Here is a 20,118-nt window from a genome sequence, read left to right on the forward strand (position 1 = left end):
TTAAGAACACTCTGGGAGTTAGGCATAACAGAGGTTTTACAACAAGGTGGAAACAACTGGTTACACTCAAGAACAAAAAGGCCAGTTTAGACATCTAAAAGAGGCTACAAAATCTGGAGAAACAGCTTATGATCCAAAGCATATGACATTACCTGTCAACGGAAAAATTATGGCATGGGCATGTTTGGCTGCTAGTGGGAACGGGCCACTAGTGTTTATAAGTGATCAGGCAATCAGGATGAATTGTGAAGTGTACAGGGCTGTAGTCTCTGCTTAGATTCAGGCAAGTGTTGGGCAGTGCTTCTCAGCGCAACTAGATAATGAACCAAAGCATACTGCAAAAGCAACCCAAGAGTTTCTCAAAGCAACAAAACGGGATATTCTTCAATGAGCAAAACACTGATCTGATCTCAGCCCAAGCTTTTCAGTTATTAAACACAAAACTGAAATTACAAATAAATATGTCTTTTATTGACCTAATAGTAATATAAGCAGAGGAAAAAACAATTCTGCAACCAATAGCTCCTCTTACTTAACAACTAAATGAAATAGCAACTCAGCTGCATTATGGGAAAAGTGTCCAACCTTTAACTGATCATTTCAAACCTGAGGATCTGAGGTCGTTATTTTAGGATCTCTCTTTTCTGGGGGACATTTTATAGACCAAGACATCAATCAACTGCTGTAATTTCAAAAAAAATAATTAAAAGATTGATCGCTAATGAAAAATGTAATTAACCACAACCTTTACTCGTCAAGAGATGTGATAAGTTTAATCTAAACATCTTCCCTCCCTACCTGTAAGACTTTATTAGTTTAACTCTTTCCCCCAAGAGGACCGCCTCTGTACCCACCCCAATATATCAATAACAACCATTAAATAGGTTCTGGGTTCTTCCTCAGCAGGCGGTGTAGGAAGAGATCATTCTCACTAACTTCTGATGCACAGTTCCCATTCCCAGTTGTTTTATTCTGGAAGCAGGCGTGAAATATGACACAAACTGCTCACATTCTAGCAGACGTGCAAGGGAAGAAAGAGTTAAGGAAGAAAATTACAACCTGAACACAATGATAACTCTCAGCATACAAGATAGAAGTTCAGCCTACCCCGTGTCTCTGTGCAGTTACAACAGTCTTGCTGCTGGGTTTTGGTGTCTTCCTCTTCATCTTCGTGGTGGCAACAAAGTAGACAGCGCCCTCCAGCCTCTAAAATAGCCTGAGCAGAACACACTGTGCAGTTGGACGGACCGGGTCCCCGACACTCCAGGCAGGAACTATCACAGTCTTCACACGAGTGGCTTGAACCCTGATGAAGGACAGGGGTGACTCAGAGCTACAGCATTTTTGCATCATAACTACTGATTCTTTGCTTCCAAAAGTTTTTTTTAAAATGCTGAATAAAAGCGCAACCAGCCTCTCAGCACAGTCAATTAACATTCATCTACCTGTCCAACAATTTCAATCAACAGCTTCACAGCATGAGCTGCGAGGTTTATTTAGAAATTGTGACACAGTAATAATTTTCGCTGTGATGTTTGAGATTTCTCCTGGTGCAGTAATAACCCAGTCTGAATTACATTATGTGATACCTGGGGCCAAAGCATTCAAAGTAATTATTTTGCTGAACGACATGTACTCGTGTTTTTTTAATTTTTTAATGAAAAGTTAATATTTGTGAAATTAAAAATGCTGGTACCTTTATTATGGGATGCTGGCCTTTATCGCATATGGACTCACACCTGCCATATGACAGCAGGTAACCAGGGTAGCAGGAGTCACAGGACTCGGGAAGTTTTCCTGTAGGTACATGACAATGTAAAGGGTTAGCCTGATGATTTTCTGTGTTTTTATTACTGTCAAAAAAATGCTTAAAATGCTGTGTCAAACTTTTAATATCACCAGCCACCTTCTTTAATTTAACTTAAAGTTCAAATGTTTGCATTATTCTTTTATAAACAATTTAATCCAGGTACTCAAGGTTGAAGTAGCAAAAACTGCACTCACAGTGGTGTAAAAAAGGGTTTGCCCCCTTCTAAACCTACACGGCGCTGTGTGAAACAATGAGTTCATTTTCAGTTTCTGAAAATAAACTATGTTTCCACACCCAGGCCTGATTACTGCCACAGCTGTTCATCAAGAAATCACTACATTAGGACCTGGTTGACAAAGTGGAGCAGATCAGAAGATTCTCAAAAGCCGGACATCATGCCGTTTGGCTGGCCCATTAAAATCACTCCACGAGCACAGCAACAACTCATTCAAGAGGTCACAAAAGATCCCAGAACACCATCTACAGAACTGCAGGGCTCACATGACTAAGGTCAGGGTTCATGGCTCCATCATATGAAAGAGACCTGGCTTAAATGGCCTGCACTGCACAGTTCAAAGACAAAAACCACTACTGAGCAAAAGGAATATAAGGGATTGTCTCTTTTGTGCCAGAAAACATCCTGATGATCCCCAAGACTTTTGGGAAAATACTCTGTGGACCTCCAAAAGTTGATTCTGTTCATCTAGACGTGGCGTTTTCAGTGGGAGAAACATTTCGTCACTCATCCAAGTGACTTCTTCAGCCTCAGCTGACTGCAGGTTTCCCCAATCTTATAAACAGTACATTTGCATAATGAGTGAAACCAGCACCACTGAAGGAACAATGGGCTGGTTGATCAACAACCACTGATCAATGGCCATGAGTACCATTCACAGAGAGCTGTGGAATGGCTGCAATCACAGCATTGTAAGATGGTGACAGATGTACCCTTAGGCCCTCTCCTCGATCCAGAGATGGTCTTTACCTTTTCACGTAAATGGCCTCCTTGACTCCGCACTCAAACCAGCGTTCCTCCCTGTCCAGGATGTGCACATCCTCATCCTTGAAAGAGTGTCCACTGGCCTGTAGGTGTAAATAGACCACAGAGTCCTGGCCTGACGAGATGGCTCTTCTGTGTTGTGCCATCCGCTTCGCCAGAGGTTGTTTGGTTTCCCTGATGTATGAATCCTGGCAATCCTCCTGGCACTTAACAGCGTACACTATGTTACTCTGTTTGTGTCGGGGGACCCGATCCTTGGGGTGGACCAGTTTTTGGCGCAGCGTGTTTTGGGGTTTAAAAGCCACAGAGACCCGGTGTTTAGAAAAAATGCATCTCAAATGCTCCGATACTCCTGACACGTACGGGATCACTACAGGTTTTCGCTTGGGCAGCGGTTGTCCTTCTCTCCTGGATCGGCTGGAGCTTTCTTTAGGCGCCTTCCCAGCTTTGACAAAAGACCAGCTGGGATAACCACATTTACTCAGGGCCTTCTTGATGTGATGTTCTGGTGTGTCTGTGGGGATGGTGTTTGCTCTGTGCTGTAGCTTAAATACTGATCCGTATGTGTAGGTTTACGGTACACAACAGCTTTTAAATGTCCCCCATTACTGATGGAAATCTCACAGTCTAAGAAGGCTAACCTGCCACTTTTCATATCCTCCCTGGTGAATTTGATGTGTCGGTCCACCGAGTTAATGTGATCCGTGAATTGCGGTAGGTCCTGAGATTTGATTTTCACCCAGGTGTCATCCACATATCTGAACCAATGACTTGGTGGTGTTCCAGGGTAGGATAGCAAAGCCCTCTTTTCCACTTCTTCCATGTACAAATTGGCCAAATGGGTGAAACTGGGGAGCCCATGGCACACCCATGTTTCTGCCTGTAGAACTGACCCTTGCATGTGAAGTAGGTGGAATGAAGACAGTTCCAAAAGCAAACACACTTGGTCGATGCTGAGACTGGTCCTGTTGTTGAGGTTGGGGTCATCCTGTAATCTCTTACACTCTGTGGACCGACAAGACAAAAATTGAACTTTTTGGAAGGTGTGTGTCCCATTCAGGTGGGGCACTTGCTATGGCATGACTTTTAAAAAACCCTGCTCGAAAACCCTCCAGCGTGGCTGAATTACGACAATCCTGCAAAGATGAGTGCGGCAAAATTCCTGCACAGCAGTCACTTGTGGTCTACGTAGGTTTGGAATGTTTCCCTTAATAATAAACACCTTATTTGTTAACTGCATTTTGTGTGTCTTTTTTTGATCTTAAACATTTAAGTGTGACAAACATAAAAAGAAAACAGGAAGGGGGCAGACACTTTTTCACACCACTGTAACTGAATGGCTGCTAATGGCTGGTTTAAGCTGTCCTTTACAGTTTTAAAAAGCATGTTTACAAATTGGCACAAAAATGTTTTTGGCCTTTCTTTTTCACAGCTGTGAGGTGTGTGAGCAGAGTGTGATTTGCATGGTGGGAGTATAAAGAAAAATATAAAAATTCCTCCTCCCCTTCTGATTTTAGTGCTGAATCTTGAAACTGCCTACAGCGCAAAAAACAATCAAATCAGAAACTGACTTTCACTCTCAGCAGTCGTGTTCCTGTGACAGAAAAGATGACACAGCGTAGGGCGAACGATCTGAGCCATTTCTGAGCCAAGCAACTTTTCAGTAAGGTGCCAAGCACTGAGTGAAAACTACCATTAACAAAATAAAAAAGAAATGATTCGGAGTGTCATGTTTTACAGGAGACTCACCCCCCCAAAGGAAAAAAAAACCTACTACAGCTTCTTATTTAAAATGCTACACTGCAGTTATGCACCAAGGCTGGATGATTCACTCATTGAATCAATCACAGTTAAAACTTTGGTCCATGATGTTGTGAGAATTATTCACTCTCAAACTCGCGAGGGTTAATTATGGCACGTTATTATGTTTATAACAGGGATGTCAAAACAGTTTTTCATTGTCGGCCACATACAGCCCACTCTGATGTTAAGGAGACTGGACCAGTGAAGCTCTCCTTTCTGTCAGTGTAAAGAAGAAGTATATATTTAATCCCCGAGAGAGCATAATTTAAACTGTGTAGTCATTTAATTGTAATCAAAGCTGCTAAGCTTGTGACAATACAGTTAAAAGTCCAAAATGTATACCTTCCGGCTTTCAAAAGCCAGTCAGTGGGCTGGATTAGAGTCTTTGCCTGGCTGATTCTGCCACCTGGGCCTTATTTTTGACACACATACACTAACTGCAGTAGTAAATAATTCATAGTTTAACAGGCTTCATAGTATATATGGCAACACTGGTTTCTTTACATTTTTTTACTTTATTTTTTATCATCTCACTCATTAAAAGTGATATATGATATCATTTTTAGTGGGCAGCATTTACATAGATGCTAATTACTCCTCACATTTGCTTATTGAAGTAGAGTGTCCTCTGTTGCATTTTAATGTAATTAAGTGACAAATACCATCACCTGCTGTGCAGTTAATTGTACTATTAACAAGAAGTCTGTGCTTCAGTTGTGGTGAATAAAATTCTAACATTTTATTTGTAGTCAGATTAAAAAGCAGGTGTCTGTGTCTGTGGGTGCAGCTTGCTAACCACTGCTTAAATAAACAGGTGATGTCTGGGTGGCTTTACATCTTTAATGTACAGTCTGTGATCTACAGTACTATACATCTGTCTGTAACATTTTTAATGTTACTTTCACCACATTTCATAGTCTCCAATGATTATATAGCTATTGACATGGAGAAAAAATAGTATAATCAAAATATTATGAGTGTGTGTGTGTGTGTGTGTGTGTGTGTGTGTGTGTGTGTGTATGCAATACATGAAGCTTTTCCTGACACTTGTACCTGAGCAGGTTCTGCAGCTGGCGTGGCAGTGCTCGCAGGTCCTGTGCACAGTGTCATGGTAGTATCCTTGAGGGCATGAGGCGAGACAACGGCCTTGTTTCCGCAAATAAATGAGGCCCGGAGCGCAGCTCAGGCAGTCGTTCTCCTCATCGCTAATACACTCACCACAACTGGGGTCACACTTTTCACACATTCTTGAGGCAGTGTTTCCATAGTGACTAGAGGATGGACAGATGGTCAAAAGTTATCACAGACTGCATTCAATTAAAAGAAATGAGATTAGAGCTTTGCTATTCCTCAAAGGAAATATCTTTACTCAGACTCACATTTAGCCATAGACATCTATAAATACTAACGTAATAGAGTAGAAAAAGAAAACAAATATTACTCTTGCATTGCTAGGCAATGCTGCATTGTCTGCATGCTGGTCTGTACAGTCTTTATATCCTGTTTGTGTTTTCTGAGTGAGTATTTAGCTGCATATCAGTTTAACGGTACATTAATTTGACTCCTAATCACCGCCTACTCCCTCAAAAATAAAGTATTATTAGCCTTTTATAGGCTATTTAAATGTCTGACCAAATTAGCTTGTACCTCCATATTGCACCCTGTCCATGTAATTAAAGAGCAACGGTTCAGTGTCCGTAACCTATTTGTGTGAATATGCTGATCTTTTTTCGTTAACGGCTACACTGTCTAACTGCATTTAATGTGATAATATGATGGATGAGCAGCAGAAGGACGGGGGGCAGGTTAAACTACCTGTGCTGGCAGGTCTCCACGCATTCTTTGCCCTCTCGAAATAGGTGGGCTTTACATGTGAGGCACTCGTGGTTGTGCTTTCCAACACAGGACTTACAAGAAGCGTGGCAGGGTTCGCATTTCTGCCCAGACTCCTGCTCGTAGTAGCCTGTTGGGCATTGATCCACACAGGTGCCATCTGTACCAACAAACACACGATCACGGGGGCTAAGCAAACATCGCAGATGCCTGACAAGCTTTCCAGGACACACAGCCTTGAGAGAAATCACTAGCTCTACCAAAAAAAAGAAGAAAAAAAAAGAACTCGACTCACTGAGCAGGAGATGTCTTGGGTTGCAGCTCAGGCAGTGGGTTTTGCCAGGACCCGAACACCTGTAGCAGTATTTGTGACACGGATGGCATTCCCCGTGCTGGTCTTTGTACTGGTGAGGCGAGCACTTACTGGCTGATGGAATGCACTGGCTGTTACCATCCAGCATCTGACCCTCTCTGCAGCTGGTGCAGGAGCTAGCATGAGGTCCAAAGCACGTGAGACATGATGTATTGCAGTCTGGAAACAGAATTAGGAAGTAATTTAGTAGGATAGTATCAATGTTCCATCTCGACTTGATATCTATATCATTTTAATATAGTTTGACACCAAACTATAATCATATTAGGCAGAAGAATAAAAAAAAATACCATGCCAGGACTAAGTGCCAAAATATGTTTTACAAGTAAAAGTCCTGCAATGACAATGTTATATAATGTTTTACTTAAGCGTGTCTTTCCATACAGACTCAGACAAATCTGAAAAGGTTCCCCACCTCAGAATCAGATTATTTAATAAAATAACCTTATTTTAACCTTATATACATACATTAAGCCATGTATTGTACTATATATATATATATATATATATATATATATATATACACATATGAAAAATACTGTAAATTTTTCTAAAATACAAGACCTTAGGAACTGCAGAGAGAATAGAGAGAAAACCCCAACAATCAGATGACCCTCTATGTACAAGCAGTTAGTGGCGACAGTGGGAAAGAAAAACTCCCTTTTAACAGAAAGAAACCTCAGAACCAGGCTCAGGGAGGGGCTGCCATCTGCAGAGGCAGAAGAAGCTTGGGGCTTGAGTTTGGGAGACAAATACTCTCTCTCTTTTTAAATTATGAGTAAAATGTTGCTCTTTTGTTTATTTCTCTTTTGATAAAGCTCAGAGTTATAGATCAGATGACCCTGAACCGTCCTTGAGTCTTCTCTCCTCATCTATTTGCATGCCACTGTTCTTTGTTTTTCTCTCTTGTGAAGTTCTGCTAAAGTCTGTTTGTTGTTTATCATCTCTCTGTGCTCTTCTCTCCTCTCTTCCCTTTCCCCTTACCCCCCCCCCCTCCCCCCTCCAGCCGGTCACAGCAGATGGCCACCCTCCCACCCTGAGCTTGGTGCTGCTGGAGGTTTCTTCCTTTTAAAGGGACTTTTTTTTTGTTTTGTTTTTCGCCCGTCTGCCACCAAGTGCTTGCTGAAGGGGGGATTATTGGATAATTGGGTTTCTATCTATAACGCTGTTATCTTTATACTTAAAATACAGAGTGCCTTTAGATGACTAATGTCATTTAAGCTGATCTGGTGCTCTGTACATTTCATTAAATATAATGGTTTCCACATATTTGGTTCTCAAGCTACAGGATGACCCTTGAAAACATTTTCAGCAACAAAATTAAACTCTGTCCATTTCACCGCACAGCAGACACAGGTACATGCAAGTGGATGCATTTCCGTTGGCAGCTACTTTAAGCAGCAACAAAAGAGGGCATCGCCTACAACATTTTTGCACTTCTGTGTTTTTGAATAGCAAAATCAGAGCGGTGTGTCTTTCTCGAGGGAACTGTCTTTGGCATCTCTCTGGTGTTTTCAAGGTTTGACAGCTGCCTGTTAACCATCTCAGAAGCGCTGCTATTTCAGTCGGGAAACACGCTCAGGCATAGCAGAGAATATAATTGAGAAAATGTATGAAGGGCGCTCTACAGGACAGAAAACACAGCATCAACTTCAGGAGCGATGGGGTTGTCTTTGTCATGCTTTGAACGACTGACGGTCAGAGTGTATAAGAAGAAATAAAAACATAAAGGGGCACGACTTTATGCTGCTGAGGGGAGTCGACCAAATCAAATCAGTCCTGCTCACAAAAAACAAGACAGACGATTTGTGTTTTCTGCTGTGTGATAAATGTCGTACCTTTACAGTCTCCTGTTATACCATCCATAAAGGTATGGGAGGGACACGCTCCAAGACACGCCCCGTTGTGCAGGGTGGCCTCTGCGTCCGTGCAGGCGTCACAGTCGTTGCTGTTTGGCCCGTCGCACAAAGCGCAGTCCAGGTGGCACTGCAAACACCTCCCTTGCTCTTTGTCCTCAAAGAACCTCTCCGGACAGTCCAGCATGCACAGGCCCTCGTGGAGAAAGTGATACTCCTCACAGCCTGTGCCAAAAACACTCATAAATGCAGGAAGGATTTACTGCATGCATAAGGATCAGAGCCCTGTCATCAGTGCTGGATGTACTCTAACAGTTTTTTTTTCAACATGTGAAGACAAGCAAATCAGCAACTGTTATTCAACAGACAAGGATCAATGTTATCAGCCATGGTTTGGTCCGTATTCAACTGATTCTCCCGTTTAAGTGTTCATGTTTTGCCCGTGTTTCGTTTATGTGCGTTTTGTGTATCAAGGCTCAGGTTGGTTACACCTGTGTTCATTATTTGTACCTATTCTCTGGGTATTTATAGCCCCGCCTCTCCCTCAGTCTCATCAGTCTGTCGGCTGCTTCTATTTTTGCACGTGAGGCGCGGCACAGCTGGAATACACAAACCAGGGTCTGATGAGGACACTGCACCCACTAGTCCTTTGTGTTCACAACTCATTTTAGCCTTTTAGGGTGATCAAATGTGCGATCCAATGCCTGCCCTTCAACATCTGTTCTATGATAAAATAATTTAAAAAAGGTACATCTTGTGACATTGTGCTATGCTGTAAATTCCATTAAAAGTAGAACTGTGTTGTCATGAGCCCTGTTCATTAAACAGGAGGCTTTAACAAAACAATAGAAAGATGATGGAGCTGTGTCACGTGTCAAGATTAATTGATCACTTTAAAATGATGGCTCTGACGCGAGGATGCCTCTCCTCGTGTCTCTTTCTCTCCTCCCAAATCTCTGTGAGGAGCACGAGGAGAGGAGGTGAGGAACCTGAGAAATGAGAAGAAGGCATCCACAGATACACAGAGTCTAAACCTTGTACACGTTGCCCTTAGAAAATTTGTTTGAAAAGGTTTCAAGTAAGCTTATTGTGTGCTTGAATTATTATTTTTATTTCTGACATGAGTTTAACACATCTGGGAGCAAGTCTAATTCTATCAGCCTTATTCTGTCAGGGTTGCCGCTGATGGGGTTACAGCTTTTAAGTGACACAGCATTGTTTGCCACCTTTCTTTCCTGGCATTTAATTGGCATTATAGAGCGAGATTCCTGCCTCGCTTACTGACAGCAGCACATGAAACAGACACACATTCATAGAGCTCTTAAAAAAAGAGAGAGAGAAAAAAACAATCAAACATACCGTACAGTGCTATTCCTCGCTCACATACTGCTGCTTTGGCTGCAGCCAGTGTGTTGCTTTTAATTTAGGTCTTTTGCTTACTGCCAACAGACTTTGTCCGTGGTTTGCGACTGGTCGTGCTAGCAACACTGCTTTCTTCATGTGCACAAGCTGTGCATGAGCTCACAGACAGATTTGTGCAATGGCTGAGCTGGATTGCTGGTGTTAGGGTAAGTGAAACTCTGAGTATGCTAAATTTTTTGATACAAACGATTAATCATTTGGAGTCATATTTCTGATCATCAGCTGATTAAAAGTGCAATGTACCCACATTTTTACCTCTGTTTTGGTCTCCACCATCTACTGAGTTCAGTTCTCAACAGATAACTAAACTACTTTGCTATTTAGTCAACTTTGGGGTGACTTGGTGAAATCGAAACAGCTATAAAACTCTATAAAGTTGCATAGGAAAAAAAGACAATGTTGGGGTAGAGGTAATTAATGATTGTTTGTCTGAGAGATGACACAAAAACTACCTTCTATCTTCTATAAAATCAAAGGTTTTGGCAGCTGGTCTGGAGCATTCAGATGTGTGTTAACACACGACAAGCAGGAAAGTCTACAGCAACAAAAATGACCTTAGAGAAGCAATTGTTGCTGCCCATCATTCAGGGAAGGGCTGTAAAGCCCTTTCCAAACAACTTCAAGTGCATCACTCTGCATCGAGAAGGATCATTCACAAATGGAAAAAACATTCAACACAGTTGCCAATCCTCCCAGGAGTGGATGCTGCAGCAAATTTACCCTAAGGTCAGACTGTGCAACACTCAGACAAAATACAAAAAAACTTGATAGGCCATGCAACAGGACAATGATCCCAAGCACAGCGGCACATCTACAAAAAATGACTGAAAAGGATGAGAATATAAAGCACCTTGAGCTATATAAGTAAAACTGAATTGGATCCCGGTGTTGCAATAGTTCGGCCAAAAACCACATCTCAACTGAAATTTGATGACAGAAACATAAACAAACCCTAATAAATGAAAGCAACAATGTAATGTAAATTTCTCCACAACAATGTGAGAGACTGATACAGCTATATGGAAAATTATTCACTCTTTATTATGAAGTTTTTTTTAAATTATGCCCCGATAAATAAAACATTAAACTTAAAGGTGGTGCACTTTTTTTCCCATGTGATTGCACAAATCAACCTGGGGGAATTGTGACGATGTGTTTGAAATTGTACTGCACTCCAATAGTTATTTAAAGTATTGAACTAAATGGCAACCCCATAGTAATGCTTTAGGAAAAAATAAATGCTTATAGTTGTAAAGAACATGCTGTACAGGAATCATTCTCTGCGGCCTGCTGGAGCGGGAGGGCTAGGTGGAGTTGGCCGTCCGACTGCGGTCTGGAGTGTGGGGCCTCCCTGCTGCTACGGAGTCGGGGTGGTCTGCCTCTCCCCACCGCAGGGAAAAGGGTAACACCACCTGGGTCTGGGTGCAGTTCCCCCCTCCAGGGGCAAGGGTACCTAGACCCGGTTTGTAGAGTACGCTTGGGGAGTGTGATCGTGTGTACAGCGTCTCTTTATGTCTGTCTCCACGTTGGTTGAGTGTGGAGTGAGTGCATATGAGAGCATGAGGGGGGGGAATGGATGTTTGTGTCTGTGTGTGCCTGTATGTCTGTGTCTATATGTCAGGTTGGGTATCAGACGCCACCTCTCTGGGGACATCTCAGGCCCTCCAAGGTTTGGAGGCCTATCTCCACCTACCACCACTTCCCCTGCCGATGGCGGACTCCCTCAGGTGTCGGTGCGTTGGTGGTTCTTTGTGTCTGGGGGTGGGCGTCCAGGTACACACCGGCTCACTCCTTGGCGGCCGCTTATCGGGGCCTGGAGCCTGGGGCTCGCTCGGGCCCCTTCGGGGGTGGGGTGCCCCCGGCCTCTCGGCCTGGGGCTCGGTCACTCAGGCACAGCTGGCGGCCGGCGGAGCTCACGGGCGCGTCACTGCAACTCCCCCTGGCTTCTGCTCCGCGGCTGCTGAGTGAGCCCTCATCTGGGACTCTCCTCAGCTCTTACTGGAACAGTGGCGCGGCTGCCCCTCTGTTGGTCTTCCTTGGTCTCTTGTGTTCTGGGGGCCTCTGGATGTCTGGAGTTTTGATCTCCTCCATACCTGCTTCACACCCTGGAGGACGGGGCTGTGGCCCCCCCACACTCCCTAGCAGATCGTTACATGGAGAAACCTTTGGAATACAAGCGCGCTGATCCACACAGGTATGCACACGGGTGTTCACTGCTCGTAGACCCAAATTACACCTTTCTTGGTTGCTACTTCGAAGCACATCTGTCCTGCGTGCTGCACAACAACATTGAATATTTAGTATTTACTGCTGTTTACACTTAGCTAGATTAATGCGATGGTGTTGTGTTTAGTATGTTGCTTTGTTTTTTGTTTTTTTTTGTCTTTTTTTGCTTGTTTTCTATTCTTCTCTCAACAGGTGATCCAGGAGATTTTTATTTTTTTTTCTCCCCCCCTTTCTCACTGTCCCTCTCCCCTTCTGTTTTTCCTTTCCTTCCTCTTTCTTTCTCCCTTTCCTATCTCTCACTCATGTCTGTCCCGTCTGTAACATCTGAAAATAAAATATAATAAATAATAAAAACAAAGATCGACCAAATGGACCAATACGGCAATGCCACGATGATCCATTTGGCAAAGTAAATCCATTGGGTATCCTTGTTGGTCTTCAGACAACAATTCTGATGGCTAAAGAACCAAATGGGACAGGCAAAAGAAAAAAAAAAAAAAAAAAAAAAAAAAAAGGAATCATGCATAATGCTTGCTGTGTTGTAATGCTGCTGGTAATCATATGGAGTCAGTCATGTATGCTGACAAAAGAATAGTAAAAGCACAGAAAGAGCTAAAAGCGGAAGACTGAAAAAGCTCCTACAGCTGAATTTGTCGTAGTTTGCATTGCATTTCAGTACCTGTGCAAACGCCGAGTGGGTCGCACTCCTGGCAGGCTGAGGGGCAGGGTTGGCATTCTCTCTCCTGCACAGTGTGTGCTGGAGGACACTTGTCTACACACTGGTGCTTGTGTAGGAGAAGAGGTTCTTCACAGCTGAGGCAGTGGGTAGCATTCCTCGCACAAGATGCACAGCCAGGTGCACAGCTATGACAAACCTGGCCTGCAGGAAAGCCCCTATTGGAAGCAACACAGAGCTTGATGGACAGGTAGAAAACGCAGGGCAGCACACTTAAAATATACTTTCCATTAGGTTTGTATTTATTCTGTTATTCGCTTTGTTCTTGCTGCAAACCATGTAGGAATAACATGTACTGGTAAAGGAGGCCACTTAGCAAATAGTAAAAAAAGGTCACATGGTCAGAAAGTTTAAATGAAGCTTCATAGCTTGGAGCTTCAGCAAGATCAATATAGGGTTCTGGCTTTAAGTATATAAAAAATTTAATAGAACATCACGTAGGAAATGTCAAAATCACAGGCATCTTCTGACATTTATTTTTGGCTCGCCAGAAGACATGCCTCAAACATCTTGTGTGACATTTAGAAGATAGCAGCAATAGGATCGACCTCCTGACCTCACACACTCTTGAACACACTGCCCATCCTGTAGGAACAACTGAGCTTTGCGAGCACTCTGGCAGCGGATGCAGTGCTGAGCGTCCACACACTGCAAACAACCTGCAGGGCACGCCTCGCACACACCGCTCAGCTGACTGGCAATGAAGCCCCCCGGACACTTTAACACACATGTTTGCTGCGTGGTCAAAAATCGCCCTGAAGGACAAATAACAAAAGATGAACGTCATCATTGTTAGCTCAGAGCTCAGACAGCAAGCTGCTGAGGTCTGAAACAGCTTAAAAACAATAAACCAGTGACAAACCTTTTGCACATTTTGTACATTGGTTCTTCTCCGGTCCAGCGCAGGACTCACAGGATGGGTGGCAGTCCTCGCACTCCCCATCTGGAGGGCAACAACACTACAATCATCATAAAGTGTCATCTAACAACACAACACATAACAGACGCAAACTGACCCAGAACCAGGTGTATTTTGTTATTCTGCCCGAAAAACTTCATTCATGTACTGAAAGTGTTTGTTAACAAAATTACGTTTTAATCACTTGAAACCTCAGAGAGTGGTTGCCAATCTTCTTATAGACTCATCGGACAGTTTATTAGGCTTACTCGCTAGTACTGGGCTGGACACTTGACCAGCAACAATGCTCAAACAGGCTACAGCACTTCTCAGTAATGAAGGTGAACTCAGTCTGGGACCAACAAGCATGACGCATTCAAAGTGACTTAAAACAGCTTTCTTCCCCATTCTGATGCTTAGTTTGACCTTCAGCAGGTCATCTTGACCGTCTATATATGCCTAAATCCACCGAGTTGCAGATTTGATATCTGCTTTAATAAGCAGTTACAGATATTTAAACATGTGTAGATGTGTACCTAAAAGTGGCCAACAAGTGTATGCGCTGGAAGCTAGAATATTGCGTTTAGTCTAATTCAAACAGTTTATATATTATATAAAACTTGAGCTACCAGCTTATTAGCACAACTGGGTGACTTGGTGAAACTGAAACAGCTACCATCTTTGAAGCTGGTGAGGCTAACACTGTCCAAACTCTTAAAACATCTACAAAGATGTTTTAATTCAATAGATTTTTAGGTCATGTCTGAACAGTAAAAATGTCAAAATATTACTATTTACTGTCAGTGACTTCTACAGTTCTCATCCCAATTTCCTGGAAACTTTTATACTATTTGACAGACCCAGCAAATCTGTGTTCTGTGGTCAGTTTGTATGCTTAGTAATCTTTCATAGCTTCTACTTTTGACTGAAATGCCTCGATCACAACATCCCACATAGCAAAATTGGTATGGCCCGGATCTGGACCACACAATGTGCTTACACATGGCCCACATACCGCAAAGAATGACGGCCCTTTGGTGGCCCAGATCTGGTTTGCCAGAGGTGGCCCACACATGGGCCAGCACAAGGCCAGTTGCAGAGACACTGGTGGTCCTGTGCTGGCCCATGTGTTGATTACCTCTGGCAAACCTGGTTTGGGCCACCAAAGGGCCGTCATTCTTTGCGGTATGTGGGCCATGTGTAAGTTGTGTGCAGCCACGGGCCAGTTGCAGACACACTGCTGGCCCTGTGCTGGCCCAGAACAGTTTCAGCTCTGGCCTCCGATGTCAGCCTAATGTGTACCTTAATAAAGCCATGTAATTACAACATGTGCCGGAACATAATAACGCAAAAGTAACATGACAACACTCTGTTCAGACAGTGAATGGACTGATTCTTATATAGCGCTTTCTACTCTCGTGGATTACTCAAAGTACTCTATACAACAGTCACCCAATCACACACTTTGTCTAAACTGAGTGCTTCCTAACTACATTCATACATATTCACACTCTTGACATGCAGACTGAAGGAACCAGGGATTGAACCACTAAGCTTCCGATCAGTAGGTGACCTGTTCTACCTCCTGAACTACAGCCACCCAGTGGTAAACATGAGTAAACCCTCACTAGGTTTTGGATAAAGTGTACACTCAGAAACCTGCATTTGAAACGTTGGCTACTATAGCAGTATAGTATTGCAACATGGCATTTGGGTCTTCTAACTAAAATAGGAAAATAGGAACACATAGGAACATCACTGCCTGACCTGGCCCACGTCTGGTTTACACTCTGCCATGACATCAGTCAGTCAGAAGTGCCAGCTTGATGCCAGGTCCAGGCCAGACCTGTTTTCTATGAGCCTGGGCCACATAAACCAAACCACAATCGGGACAGATATGGCATGCCATCACATAAACAGTGCCATCTACGCCAGGCCTGGCCCATATCTGGATGACATACCATTTACCATGCTAGAAGTCAGCCAGAGGTGCCGGCTACAGTTCACACAAAGTGGGGAAAAACTAATTCCAACATAATCATGGATAAACCCTTACTTGTCCTTTTGCTTTTTATTTAGATTCAACAGATGATACATTACTCATCTGTCTAACTTATCTAAGCTATCGAAGACTTAAAACCTAAAACGAGTACTCATTTGAAACTTAAATTGAGCTTTGTCACTGCTCAGATTTAAAGTTTGAGAATAACTTTATTTCCCCGTGCTCGTTTTCAATCTTTGTATTAACCTATGCACTTTTCTCAGAGTTATTTAAGTTTCTAATAATTAAGATGTCTTGCCTCAAACTAATTACCATACATTGTTTAAGGTCTGTCAAACTAATTTGCGAAGGGAACAAAATGTTCAACACACACAATCAATTATTTCTAATTCTGTGTCTGGCTGACATGCATTCTGTTTTTGGGTACTTAAGTTGGTACAGAGTTCAGGGACAGTGGCACACAGACCAATTACCCTCCAAGATTTCTTTTCTGCTCCTGTGAAAGTGCCCAAATCCCTGATTCATTATGGGCAGACAGATGGATTAGTGGAATACAAGTATTAGTCTCACCGCTGAGAAAGGTCTTAATGGGACAGACCTCATGGTCAGACACACACTCTCCATTTTCTAGCGCCTTTCCCTCCTCACACAACAGACAGTCCTCGTCCTCGGGGCCGCTACATGTCACACAGTCCCAGTGACACTCCTCGCAGTTATTGGAGTCTTCATCGCCGTAGAAACCATCCGGACATTCTGAAACGCACTTCCCCTCTGAGGAAAAAAAAACGTAGCCTCTGATAAGTACTTCATGTGATCCAGGTGGGCAGGCTGCACTTTACATTAAAGCAGCCTTCAGCAGTTTCACACATCAGTTTAAAAAGTTTAGAATTACTAAAATACTAAATTACCCAAAGACAGTATCACTATGTATTAATATAATTAATAATATATTAATATATGAAAAAACAAGTCATTTGCATTGGTTTTTAACGATTGCTCTAATAAATGACTAACCATCTGTGAGAAAAAAATTATTTTTACTGAAGACTGGGAGGACTGGTGAGGTCCAACTGGTCCTTTGTGGATTATCCATGTTATCTTAAAGCTTTTCTTTCTTTTCTAACTTTCAAAAATTCTAAAATCTGGCCATAGGTGTTTCTTTGTCACCCTGCAACAGATTGGTGACTTGTCCAGGGTGTACTCTGATTCTTGCCCTATGTCAGCTGGGATTGTCACCCTCCATCACACCATTCATGGGCCTGAGCTGGATAACCGGAAGAAAATGGATCTTATTCATCTTCCAGCTGCTCCCTTTACGAGTCACAGCAGATCACCTGCCTCTCCCTAGAATCCTCTTCTGTCAGACCAACCATCTAGATAGCCTCCTTCACTATACTGGATCTAAGAAATGGATGGATATGCCATTTTTATAAAATAATATTTCAGTTTTTGTTTGCTTGTGCACTAATTGACCTATCCAGTTACTTGCCTATTATATTTTCTATCTAGATAGTTATAATACTAAAGCATTTAATGGCACGCATCACAAAAATCCATCTAATCTCATGCTTTACTCTTAAAAAATGATTTCATATGTCATTGCAAATAAAATGATGACAGGGTCTCTGTCCATGCTGATAACTTATAGCACTTCAATAACGATGATGTAAATAATCCTTTACAAACTCCAAAAATATTTATCTCCAAAATTGCTGATGTAAGTAATTTAATTACATGAAGGTTCCATATAATTCTGTTACATACTTACAATGTAAAAATGTTACATTTAATGGAATCTGGTCGAATGGGTTAGGAAAATATTCTTTGAGTGTAGCTTCACGTCTTACCCAACGAGGGCAAATTACCTAATAAGAAGAGGTCGCTCTCACACCAGTAGCACTCGTGTTCATCGCAGCTCACGCAGTTGTCGTCACACGGAATGCAGGTCATTTCTTCTTCTACGCTGTACGTCTTAGCTGGGCAGTTTTTGTAGCAGCCATCCTGGAAACTGACGACAAAAAGCAACGGTTGATGTTTGCATCACACACAAACATGAACTCTACTCTCACTGCCAGCGGAGGTCTTTTGCATTAGCTCAGAGATTAAATGAAAGAGAAAAGTGAGCCCAGAATGGCGAGATCACACACGGTGAGAGCGAGGCACACAGCCTTACTTGTAAAAGCCCTCAATGCAGGACAGACAATGCCTGGGGTTATCTGTCAAAAGCAGACAAAAAAAAAAGAAAAAGAAAAATTCAGTCGCCTTTTTTTTTTAAGGGGACCTTAAGGGGGCGGGGACACCTTAATTTTTTTCCACTGTGGGCGACATTCATTTGGGAAAACTTTATTATGGCTACTGGGTCATGACTTACACAGGACACACTTCTTGCAGCCTTGCTCGCAGGCCATGCAGTCGTCATAATCTGGGTCTTCCACCTCACCTGAGAAAGGAGACGGAGAGCGGAGGGTGAGAGCGCGAGGTCAGTGTGGACAGGTGTGAAACAACGCTCCTTAAACACTCCTCAACATGCAACCTTGCTTACCTTCCCCACACTCCAGCTTAACACAGGATCCATCAGAGACATAGTAGGAGGCGTTACACTTCAGGCAGTGGTTGGGGCCTGTGCAGAGTCGGCAGTGGTCTACACAGGGCTCGCAGGTCCTCTGCTTGGTGTGGTAGAAAGCCTCAGGACAGGCGTCCAGACACATGCCTTTATAGAGGTAACGCTCCACCTTAAACTTATCTGGAGAATAAACAGCAATTTCACTAGAAAGCCACGTCTGTAGTTAGGTTTGAGGCCATTTCTTTAAGAGAATGGTGAATGGACTAAGCATTAATCTGTGGCTGGGGTTTGGGGAAGGCCTCAGTGAGGACTGCCTGCGGCTCACGGGGCCTCCAGATGGATTCATGAAGAGTGTGAGAAACAATAAAGACAGAGTCAGGGAGGGTGGCGCATGAAAATGAGGATGAACCCGTTTGTACACCTGTACATGGTGTGCACCATGCCTCTCACTTCATGACAGCTGGGATAGGCTCCAGCCTAAATCTCAAAGTTTTAGTGTAGCCCTTGGGGAGTTTGTGGCTTTATATTTACAAAATATAATTTTTCCTTCCTTTTCATCTTTTTAATGTCTCAGCCAGTTTTCCATTCACATACTGCACACACCACGTCACACTTACCGCGAGCTACTCATTTCGTACTCACCGGTGTCACAGCTCGTGCAGTTGGCTGGCCCCGCGTCCACACACGTGGCACAGGTGTGGTCGCACAGGTGACACCGGCCACCCGACTGGTACTTCCCACTGGCGCATCCCACCACACAGCGGCCCTCATCCAGAGCCCTGCAGCAGGCAACATCAACATCACAAAATCAACACATATGAATTATAAGTATGTAAATGAGCTGAACTCATTTAAATCCCAGCGTGTACCATATGGTGCATTTACACAGATGTAGCTGGATGTGCCGACAAAGGGAGGAGGAGAAGAAAGGGTGGGAATGTTGGCTGAAATGTGGGTAATGTGGGAGTCTTCTTTTTTTGACATTTTATCCATGAGGAGCATCAGGGAGACATCTGGTCAGCAACATGACAACAATAGCCACGAGCTGTATGCTTCATTCATGACAAGAAATGGAGTCCTTTTACAGATGCTATCTCCCTCACAGAGCTCCCTCCAATCATGGAGTCAGAACTTGGATAACAGGAACAGAAAGGGTGATAGGATGATGCTTATCATTAAGTAATTAAGTGTTAAGGTACAGTTTCCTTGAGACCATAAACGGCACATTTTGTGCTTTATTTATATTTTGCCCCAAGTGGGTGGAGTTTGGGTGGAGTACATCTGTAGTTTGTGAGGGCTGCCTGAACCCAGAGTTAGTCAGTTTGCAGTGGCACCTCTCAGGTTGAAGCTTTGAAACAGACATGTTCTTTTTTTGTGCTATTTTTACGTTAAAATAAAAAGAAATAATTATTTATCGAGAGGTTTGATGGGGATATTTATATATATATATATATATATATATATATATATATATATATATATATATATATATATATATATATATATATATATATATATATATATAAATCACCCTGTCATAAGTGTTTCAGCTGTATACCAAGGCTTATTTCATCGTATTACATAGAAAGAATCAAT

The 20,118-nt window shown here is 42.8% G+C and overlaps 1 protein-coding gene across 2 annotated transcripts in view; it reads right to left on the reverse strand.

Moving 5' to 3' along the window:
* pcsk5a (proprotein convertase subtilisin/kexin type 5a) overlaps window positions 1-20,118 on the reverse strand; it is a 40,612-nt gene that overhangs the window by 3,020 nt on the left and 17,474 nt on the right. For both annotated transcript variants that reach the window (XM_086301083.1, XM_086301082.1), the window contains 15 exons: window positions 19,165-19,301; window positions 18,502-18,702; window positions 18,331-18,399; window positions 18,133-18,175; window positions 17,825-17,967; window positions 16,530-16,730; window positions 13,922-14,002; window positions 13,616-13,814; window positions 13,003-13,217; window positions 8,658-8,900; window positions 6,742-6,978; window positions 6,429-6,606; window positions 5,667-5,884; window positions 1,697-1,797; window positions 1,108-1,306 (listed from right to left, as the gene is read on the reverse strand). In XM_086301083.1, coding sequence (XP_086157209.1) covers window positions 1,108-1,306; window positions 1,697-1,797; window positions 5,667-5,884; window positions 6,429-6,606; window positions 6,742-6,978; window positions 8,658-8,900; window positions 13,003-13,217; window positions 13,616-13,814; window positions 13,922-14,002; window positions 16,530-16,730; window positions 17,825-17,967; window positions 18,133-18,175; window positions 18,331-18,399; window positions 18,502-18,702; window positions 19,165-19,301 — 2,465 coding nt within the window. The remainder of the gene's footprint in view (window positions 1-1,107; window positions 1,307-1,696; window positions 1,798-5,666; window positions 5,885-6,428; window positions 6,607-6,741; window positions 6,979-8,657; window positions 8,901-13,002; window positions 13,218-13,615; window positions 13,815-13,921; window positions 14,003-16,529; window positions 16,731-17,824; window positions 17,968-18,132; window positions 18,176-18,330; window positions 18,400-18,501; window positions 18,703-19,164; window positions 19,302-20,118) is intronic.

The sequence above is a fragment of the Aulonocara sp. 'chitande type north' Nkhata Bay genome, linkage group LG7 (genome assembly GCF_057382095.1).
Source record: "Aulonocara sp. 'chitande type north' Nkhata Bay isolate Kocher_YH1m ecotype deep benthic linkage group LG7, A_spYH_male_GT1.1, whole genome shotgun sequence".
NCBI lineage: Eukaryota > Metazoa > Chordata > Actinopteri > Cichliformes > Cichlidae > Aulonocara > Aulonocara sp. 'chitande type north' Nkhata Bay.